The following is a 10294-nucleotide window of genomic DNA, read 5'->3' as shown; positions in this document are numbered from 1 at the left end:
TTTGCCGGGTGGGTGCCCCGAGTACGGCTCTCAGTGAGGGCCCTACTGAAACGCGTAGTGACAGACCTGTAGGCGTGGGTCATATACACATCAGTCTCTATTAAGGGTATGGACCGGACTACTGTTGGTGCTCTATGAAAAGTGGGGCCTTCTATTGCGGAGGAGATGTGCTGTGTCACTGGATAAGCAGATGCAGAGAAGCGATACTCTTCACTGATTGGTGAATGGCAGCCGAACGTTACATGATCTCTCCGTGTAAAACGAGTTTCTCATATTCAGCCACAAGTTCGGGATTTGTAGAATTCTTCTTCTTCTTGGCTGGTCATCCCGAAGGTTCTGCAGCCATCACTCCCAGTGTTTGTCGCTTTTTCACATTTTGTTTTTTTTTTTTTTTTAACCTACGACCCCCAATTCCTGAAAACGCGTCGGCTGGGAAAATCGCATTGAAAGGTCTATCATTGAGAAAGCAAAATGTATCCTTTTCTTCCAAGAAGTCAGATGGACAGGAAAGCTTCATGTGTGTATAATGGGAGACAGTTCTTTGGGTAGAACCTCTAGAGATCCATCCTGGGCGCCCCCCCTCCCACTGTTGGGGTGCTTCATGAACTAAGCTCCATCATGACACATGGGTGAAAGGTGTCCAAGACTGAGCTACTATAGCAGCAGGGAGGAATAAAGACTCAAGCTATATATATATACTTTTCTTTTGGCTTAAAACAAAAACTTTTCTGGGACCATAGACCCCCAGAGTGTCAACATATAGATCTTTGATTTTCCCAAACCCCCCCCCCCCTTTCCCCTCCCCCACCCCCCGAGTGGTTGCTTAAAGATGGAAGAAACTCAAGACGATGATGAGCAGTGGATGCAGAGGGGGCGGGGGAACCTAGCACACCAACGTTGCTGGTTTGTTAAAGCAATCCGTTCTTAGAGGTTTCTTCAAGTTCTGAAAAGCAGCAAATCGAATGCCAACGCACAAGGCCATCCCTTCACGTCAGAACGCGGAAAGACCGGAAGAGGAAGTCGAGTGACCGCACTTCGTGTCTCAGTCCCGGGGCTATCTCACTCGCTTGTCAACCGAATATATAGACATGTAGTAATCGTTGCTGCCGACAGCTAGGTGAGGCTGGAGGAGGGAAAGAGAAAAAAAAAAAAAAAAAAGACGAAGATAAGCGATCACCAATCACCGGAACACACAAAGCGATTCGATTGTCACATTTTACATTCGTTTTCCTGGGTGCGGCCGGATTTCAATCTCCATAAAACAGGAAGAGAACTATAAATTACAGCTCAGATATTTCTACAGGAGAATACCAGCCTAACACTAACTAGTCCTCAAAATACCCAACCCCCCCAAACACCGAATATATATACTTACCTATTCTCCGCCTACTCAAATGATGTGATCTGCAGCTCTGGCTCCCCTGTGGCAGCTGCAGGGGAGAGGAGGGAGCACTGACAACAGCTGGGCAATAGGAGCCTATGAGTGATGTCACTCCTCCCAGAATTGCCAGCCGCTGTCGTCAGTGCTCCTCCTCTCCCCTGCAGCTGCTGCTGGGTGGCACAGGGGAGCTGGACCACATGTCCGGACTGAGAACAGGCAAGTATATATCCATCTTTATTACGCAGGTAAGTCAGTACAGGTGTTAGAAGGGGGAAGGGGGGAGGGGACAGATTTAAAGTGGTTGTTTACCCCCGATTGTCACTTTTACCTATAGGTAAGCCTAGAATTAGTCTTACCTATAGGTAGTGGAAATATCTCCTAAACGTGCACTGTTTAAGAGAGATTTACCTTGTAGTGCGCCATCATCGGCGCATGCGCTGTGAAGAAAACGGACCTAAGTGCCGTTTCTTCACTCGCAAGCGTCGTGACTGATGGCATGCGCGGAAGTGATGTCACGTGGCTCCGGCCAGTCACAGAGCCGGAGTAAGGAAGAGGGGCAAAGATGGATATGGCCACCAGCAAGGACAGCGCAGGCTTCGTTTGCAGGTAAGTGCCACATAATGGACTAGTATGGGATGCATACTAGCCCATTAAGCTTTTACTTTGCAGTGGAAAAAAAGAGGAAGTAAAACTTCCTCTTTAAGACTAGCGGGTTAAGGCTGGAACAGATAACGGGGTGTTTTTTTCCCATATTTCAGAGAATTAATTAATGTAAAAAACGTTTATAGAGACTTTAGTACTACTTTAGCCTAGGATTTAGGGAAGGGTTCCTTACTGTTAAAGCAGTAAAAATGTAGGAATCAGTCCCCCAGGAAGTGGTATAACCTGAGTATGTTGACAACTTCAAAAAATATGTTTTGCAGTCTTCCTCAGGAAGCGGAATATAGGGGGATATCGGGATTGTTAGAGGATAAAAATCACACACATCGGATGGACGGGGGTCTTACACAACATGCACAGTACACAGATGAACTGCAATATTTAGTCCAGAGTTCAGTTTTAAGACTCTAAAGGAAGATCCCACCTCACAGTTCACATTGAGAAATGTCTCCAAGCCCCGCCCACCCTCAGTGGATCAATAAATAAACCCGGGAGGGCTCAGCAACCATCCAACACACAGTACAGACGTGACAATGTCCATACTCACCCAGTGCGGATGGAACGCCAGGCAACTGATGGCGCCAATCCTCTGCCCCATGAATCCATCATAGTACTTTATATTGCTGATCAATTCTCCGCTTCCGTTGTACACGGCGATAAACTGGTTCAAGGAACCGCTGGACCAATCAGAGGAGAGAGAATGATGGGAAATCCAGGAATAAAACAGAACGTTAGCATCTCATCACTAACCATCTATACAGTAATCCTAACCTGATCATCAATCAATTCTGGGGTATTAGTAATCTGATTATCAGATAAGTAATATCCAGGGATCTATTGATTATCAGATTAGTAATATCCAGGGATCTATTATCAAATTAGTAATATCCGGGGATCTATTGATTATCAGATTAGTAATATCCAGGGATGTATTGATTATCAAATTAGTAATATCCAGGGATCTATTATCAGATTAGTAACCCCCCAAGAATTTATTGATGATCAGATTAGTAATATGCAGAGATCTATCGATTGATAATCAATCCTGGGATAATATTTAGGCTGGGATGAGGGTATAGGGCTCTGGAACGCCCTCCAGTGGTGTGAGACTTGTAGTGGGGATCAGGACACCCATCATTGGTGTATTTCGGGGTCTCTGTGGCCTGTAATGGAATTGTGAGGAAATCGCTTTGGGACAGAACGGTGACTTTAGGGGAAGGAAACACTGAAAGCTGAACTCGAATCTGCTTAGATTTTGCCCCCCATGCCTCATTTTCTTTACTAATCTAATATTGAACCCAATAACATCAACCCTGGGTCTGTCTCTGCGCTTCTCTATGCAATGCAGGCAGATCATGACTGGTGGGAGGGGCCAGCGGGGGGGCCGTACATCGTTTCCAGCAAACAGGAAGCTGTAGTAATACCCACGTCATGCTAAGACTCCATGATTAATCAAGCTCACAGTGTGCAGTGAAATCAGAGGAAGCCATTTCAGTTCGGGAGAAGGGCTGGTGCCTTCCTCTGGATCAACTGTAGGTGTAGGTAATAGCAATATCACAATGTAACAATGTGTGACGGTGCAGAGTGCTGACTCACCAGGCAAAGAGGTTGGTCTGCGGGTGGTAGTCCAGGGCGGTCAGACCTTTGCCGATCTGCATCGTGTTTATGGATTCCGGAAGTCTGGGATCGTAATATCGAACGTCTCCATTGACGCTGTGTGTAGAGGAGGGGAGGAGTCATCAAGAGGGCAGCAGATATGGAGAGGAAAAAAAGGTGGTGGTGGTGTTGGGGGGGGGGGGGGGGGGGTGGAGGGAGAGAAAAAATGTCAGAGATGGAATAAGGGCGGAGAGGGAAGGGCAGGGGGAGGAAAAAAGGACAGAGGGGAAAAGGGCGGAGAGGAAAATGGGTGGGGGAGGAAAAAATGGGGATGTACCTGACACTCATTATGTTCCCATCCGCCTGATTCTGCAGATACGTCTTCACCACCCAGGCGGTGTGCTCCCGATACGTCATAACCCGACTGTAATAAAAAAGAGATCATGTGATGAATGGAGGAGGGGCGCAGAGAAGCAACATGGAGGAGGGGCGCAGAGGAGGTACATGGAGGAGGGGCGCAGAGGAGGTACATGGAGGAAGGGAGTAGAGGAGGGACATGGAGGAAGGGAGCAGAGGAGGGACATAGAGGAAGGGAGCAGAGGAGGGACATGGAGGAAGGGAGTAGAGGAGGGACATGGAGAAAGGGAGTAGAGGAGGGACATGGAGGAAGGGAGTAGAGGAGGGACATGGAGAAAGGGAGTAGAGGAGGGACATGGAGGAAGGGAGTAGAGGAGGGACATGGAGAAAGGGAGTAGAGGAGGGACATGGAGGAAGGGAGTAGAGGAGGGACATGGAGGAAGGGAGTGGAGGAGGGACATGGAGGAGGGGGGTCAGAGGAGCGATATGGGGGGGGGGGGTCAGAGGAGCAGCATAGTGGAGGGGCGCAGGGGATGGGGGTCAGAGGAGCGGCATAGAAGGGGGCAGAGGAGCGACATGGGTGGGGGGCATGGGTCCCATTTACCAATCACCAGATACAAACATATTCACTTCCTTCTACTTTGCTTACAGAGGGGAACATAGAAACTCACTCCAACATGGCGAACACCAGTCAAGCCCCCGGGAGAAGGTCTCACGCCTGACCCCGGCAAAAAAAGGTCTCCCGCCCAAACCCCGGCAAAAAAAGGTCTCCCGCCCAAACCCCGGCAAAAAAAGGTCTCCCGCCCAAACCCCGGCAAAAAAAGGTCTCCCGCCCAAACCACAGCAAAAAAGGTCTCATGGCGAAGTCCAGGCCATCCCCCAGGAAAGGGTTTCATGGTGGGCAGGAACTATTTTCTTAGACCAATTCAGCAGGAACATGGTCAGAAAAGGAATTAGCCACATGCAGGAGAAAAAACGGCAATCTCCACAGCTGCAGAAGAGTCCGGCCCAGGGACCAATCACAGCCTAGAATCTGGGTGTAGTGAGGAACTGTGACAGATCCAGCCAGGACAGGGGCTTTTGCAGGGGACTGCAGGGTGGCCTCTTCCCTGACTATGGGCCCTGGCTTTTAAGGGAACACTACTCTTTGGGAGATGGGTGCTTGGGGGACCCTTAGAGTGGTCTTGTTTGGATTCAAGTCTATGTCTCCCCAAAACACACAGACTCTGGGAACTGGAGGTTCCATATACATATTTGGGGCCTCTATGCCCAAACCAGCAATGATTGTAGATGTTAATGTAATCAGCTCAAACCACTGGGGTCTCCTACCATAATGTTTTTAGTGTAAGTAGGTCTCCCCCACAGTGTGCCTCCTAAGTGTCTTCCTCCCATTGTTAACTGGATCCGCTATTGTTTCTGTCTGTCTTCTCATCTATGTGTTAATACTTGTAATAATGTGTATTGTACAGTACTTTGTATTCAAGGTTGTAGGTGCCGAATGGTCTGGTCACCTAGGCTGGTTTAAGTGCCTAGTTAATTAGCTCATGCCCAGCTATTACTTGCTAGATGTGGATTAGAATATAGTTGGCTGTTCCTTAGTTATGGTAATTATATTTCTGTATAGTTTCCTTTTTATAAGATAATGTGATCAAGCTTTTATCTGATTTTGTGTGGTATACAAAAAACAAGTTTTATGTTTTTCATCACCCTACACTGTGTCCCAACTAGTGACTGGGTGGGCTGCAGGATCTTGTATTGTTCTGTTACCGGGAATCTAATATGGACATACTCCTCCTGATTACTGGGGTCCGCCACAAGAACCACAGAGGATTCTGGGAAAGAAGACACTGGACAGCTTCCAGGGGGTGGGGCCTTACCAGTCACTTTGGGACATCCTCCTGTCAAACACCCGAACGGTTCCATCTCCGAGGCCGGCCACAATGAGGGAGCGATGCGAGTCGCAGGACAGGCTGGTCACACAGCTCTCCGAGCCGGTTGGCATATCCTAAAAAGCAGAATTACGGGTTAAAGTGGAACTCCGATGACATTCTATACTTTACATTAGAATGTCGCTCAGCTCCCCAAATGTTCTAATGTGTCATTTCCTGACACTGGGGGAGGAGCTAACAATCACAAAAAAACAAATCTTCTTTCATTATGACTGGACGTCAGTAGTGGTGGTGCTGCATCTGGTACTGTGACCTGCTGAGTGGGCTGAATCCTTAAAATTCTGTGCCCCATGTGTGACCGTTCAATGTGCATAAGAATGAAGAGACCCCGGCTTCCCAATTCATGCAGTGTAGTCACCGCTCACCTGAACCTTCATCTCCCTGTCCGTGTCCCAGATCCGGATAATCCGCACGTCACCGGATGTGATGAGAAGTCCGCTCTCCTGCTCCCAGTCCACCACCATTCCGGCCCCTGAGAGACAAAGACATTCAATGCTGGAGCACCCCCTTCCCCCCAACAATCTATTACACCCACCACTCCCAGTCCACCACTATTCCGGCTGGACCTCCCCATCCCTCGCCCCCCCCAAACGATCCAGTACAAACACTGGAGTGGGGTTTCTACAAGAAGTCCCCAGGGGTCCCGTCACAAAATATCCATGACTGGTAGATCACACCCCCACCTAGCCGACACTCCAGCTGAAATGCTCCTCCCATATGCAGAGTGGCACAGGGAAGCACCATTCTAAGATCCTGTGCTAATGGCTGCCTGCCCCTCCCCGACTTCTGTCCATTCCAGGCACCTGTATGTGACATCACATGGGATGAACACAAGAGGACGACTAGCGCAGGACACTTCGGATGCCGCTTCCCTGCGCTGCACTACATATGGAGGACACTGCTACAGTGCTGTAGACATCTGCCTCCCTGTAATGAGCCCTCCAACCAACCCCCCCCCGCCGACCTCCCACCGTGCTCTGCCATGCTGACCTGAAATCCCCCCCGTGCTCTGCCCTAAAGGAAAGGTTTTGGATATCTCTCTCTCTTGCTCTATATATATATATATATATATATATATATATATATATATATATATATATATATATATATATATATATATATATATATATATATATATATATATTTATTTATATTTATTATCTCATTCTCTCTATATATAGATATATATCTATAGATATATATATTTTTTTACTTTTCTAGCCCCTGGTGGGAGCCGAACCTTTTTGTAAGACTGAATGCCAGGGGCATTTCCTGATCAATTGGCTGTCACAATGATCACATGATCTTCAGAAGAGTGACTCCATGACCCCCGACCTCTGACACACAGTGACTCCATGACCCCCAACCTCTGACCCTCATACACAGTGACTCCATGACCCCCGACACACAGTGACTCCATGACCCCCGACCTCTGACACACAGTGACTCCATGACCCCCGACCTCTGACACACAGTGACTCCATGACCCCCGACCTTTGACACACTGACTCCATGACCCCCGACTTTTGACACACAGTGACTCCATGACCACCGACCTCTGACCCTCATACACAGTGACTCCATGACCCCCGACCCTCATACACAGTGACTTCATGACCCCCAACCTCTGACCCTCATACACAGTGACTCCATGACCCCCGACCTCTGACCCTCATACAGTGACTCCATGACCCCCGACCTCTGACACACAGTGACTCCATGACCCCCGACCTCTGACACACAGTGACTCCATGACCCCCGACCTCTGACACACAGTGACTCCATGACCCCCGACCTCTGACACACAGTGACTCCATGACCCCCGACCTCTGACACACAGTGACTCCATGACCCCCAACCTCTGACCCTCATACACAGTGACTCCATGACCCCCGACCCTCATACACAGTGACTCCATGACCCCCGACCTCTGACCCTCATACACAGTGACTCCATGACCACCGACCTCTGACACACAGTGACTCCATGACCCCCAACCTCTGACCCTCATACACAGTGACTCCATGACCCCCGACCTATTACCCGGATACACAGTGACTCCATGACCACTGACCCTCATATGACCCCCAGAACTGAACTCACCTTGTTTACTTTTATCCAGATAAATGGAAACTCGACGCGTTAAGCCTGAGGACCAGAAAATGAGAAGACATAACGGTCAAGTGACCAACCACAGAAAAGACAATAGAAGTAATATCGGTATTATTATCTTATCAACCAATAAATTATAAAGCAGGAACTTTCACTCCCCACCCACGCTCCTCTCCCCCTTCCCCTTCATGCTGGGTTGTGCACAGAAACGCGTTACCCCACAAAGGAACAAACACAAATGAAAAACATTGTAAGAGAGGAGGTGGGGTGGGAGGAGGGGTACAATGATATAAAGTAAGTTGGGAAGGAGGATCCATTTGGGTGCATTGCAGAGTACTTGTCAGTCAAACTATCACAGCACTGTGGCCTGGTAATGAAGGCGTATATAGGGGCCGTGATGAAGGAATACATAGGGGACGGTATACAGGATGGTGATGAAAGAGTATATGGGGGGTGATGGAGTATATATGGGGGGGGTGATGAAGGAGTATATACGGGGGGGGGGGGGGGGGGGGTGATGAAGGAGTATATACGGGGGGGGGTTATGAAGGAGTATATACGGGGGGGGTGGGTGGTGAAGGAGTATATACGGGGGGATGGAGTATATACGGGGGGGGATGATATACAGGGGGGTGATGGAGTATATACGGGGGGAGAGAGTATATACAGAGGTTATAGAGTATATACGGGGGGGCTGATGGAGTATATACGGGGGGGTGATAAAGGAGTATACACGGGGGGGGGTGATGGAGTATACACGGGGGGGGGTGATGTAGGAGTATATACAGGGGGGTGATGAAAGAGTATATACAGGGGGTGAGGAAGGAGTATATAAGCAGGGGTGATGAAAGAGTATATACGGGGGGGGGATGAAGGAGTATATATGGGGGGGGGTGATGAAGGAGTATATACAGGATGGTATCTAGGACGGTTATGAACGAGTATATAGGGGACGGTGATGAAAGAGTATTTACAGGACGGTGATAAAGTATATATGGGGCGGTAATGAAGCAGTATATACGGGATGGTGAGGAAGGAGTATATAGGGGACAGAACTCAGAGCAGAAACTAGTAAGAGAGATAATATCACAGGAAAGAGTTCTGAAATACGAAGATTTGGCTGCCGCATGGCATCTTCCTCTCACCCCGTGTAGATGGCAACATATCGGACAATCCCTGCCACGCCGTCACCATTTCCGGATTCTTCTCCAGATCGGCAAAGTTCTTCCACACCCTTATAGCGCCATCATCTGCAGAGACACCGTACACGTCATGATGCCCATCCCCCTACACATACTAAGATATCTATAAGTCTGAGATGGTGTTCCTCCTCAGTATGACATGCTATATCACAATAACCAGCTTCTCATAGCCGAGGAGTTGGAGCAGCTTCCTATATGACAGTTATAAGGTGGCACAGAAAGTGCGGAGACAAGTCCATGGATTCCGCGCACGCCGCATAGACGGGTCCATGGATTCCGCGCACGCCGCATAGACGGGTCCATGGATTCCGCGCACGCCGCATAGACGGGTCCATGGATTCCGCGCACGCCGCATAGACGGGTCCATGGATTCCGCGCACGCCGCATAGACGGGTCCATGGATTCCGCGCACGCTGCATAGACGGGTCCATGGATTCCGCGCACACTGCATAGACGGGTCCATTGATTTCGCGCCCACCGCATAGACGGCCCATGGATTCCGCGCACACCGCATAGACGGTCCATGGATTCCGCGCACACTGCATAGACGGGTCTGAGATGGTGTTCCTCCTCAGTATAACATGCTATGATATCACAATAACCAGCTTCTCATAGCCGAGGAGTTGGAGCAGCTTCCTATATGACAGTTATAAGGGTGGCACAGAAAGTGCGGAGACAGGTCCATGGATTCCGCGCACGCCGCATAGACGGGTCCATGGATTCCGCGCACGCCGCATAGACGGGTCCACGGATTCCGCGCACGCCGCATAGACGGGTCCACGGATTCCGCGCACGCTGCATAGACGGGTCCATGGATTCCGCGCACACTGCATAGACGGGTCCATTGATTCCGCGCCCACCGCATAGACGGCCCATGGATTCCACGCACACTGCATAGACGGGTCTGAGATGGTGTTCCTCCTCAGTATAACATGCTATGATATCACAATAACCAGCTTCTCATAGCCGAGGAGTTGGAGCAGCTTCCTATATGACAGTTTTAAGGGTGGCACAGAAAGTGCGGAGACAGGTCCATG

General features: G+C 49.4%; 1 protein-coding gene across 2 annotated transcripts in view; it reads right to left on the bottom strand.

Moving 5' to 3' along the window:
* Positions 1–374: 374 nt before the first annotated feature.
* RPTOR (regulatory associated protein of MTOR complex 1) overlaps positions 375–10294 on the bottom strand; it is a 267094-nt gene continuing 257174 nt past the window's right edge. For both annotated transcript variants that reach the window (XM_073606845.1, XM_073606844.1), the window contains exons 28-35: positions 9201–9305; positions 8047–8091; positions 6309–6415; positions 5872–5999; positions 3975–4061; positions 3638–3754; positions 2589–2718; positions 375–1123 (exon numbers count right to left, since the gene is read on the bottom strand). In XM_073606845.1, the coding sequence (XP_073462946.1) occupies positions 1055–1123; positions 2589–2718; positions 3638–3754; positions 3975–4061; positions 5872–5999; positions 6309–6415; positions 8047–8091; positions 9201–9305 (788 nt within the window). In that variant the 3' untranslated portion in view covers positions 375–1054. The remainder of the gene's footprint in view (positions 1124–2588; positions 2719–3637; positions 3755–3974; positions 4062–5871; positions 6000–6308; positions 6416–8046; positions 8092–9200; positions 9306–10294) is intronic.

This window comes from Aquarana catesbeiana, linkage group LG12, assembly GCF_042186555.1.
Source record: "Aquarana catesbeiana isolate 2022-GZ linkage group LG12, ASM4218655v1, whole genome shotgun sequence".
Classification (NCBI taxonomy): domain Eukaryota; kingdom Metazoa; phylum Chordata; class Amphibia; order Anura; family Ranidae; genus Aquarana; species Aquarana catesbeiana.
This window is presented reverse-complemented; position numbering and strand designations above follow the sequence as displayed.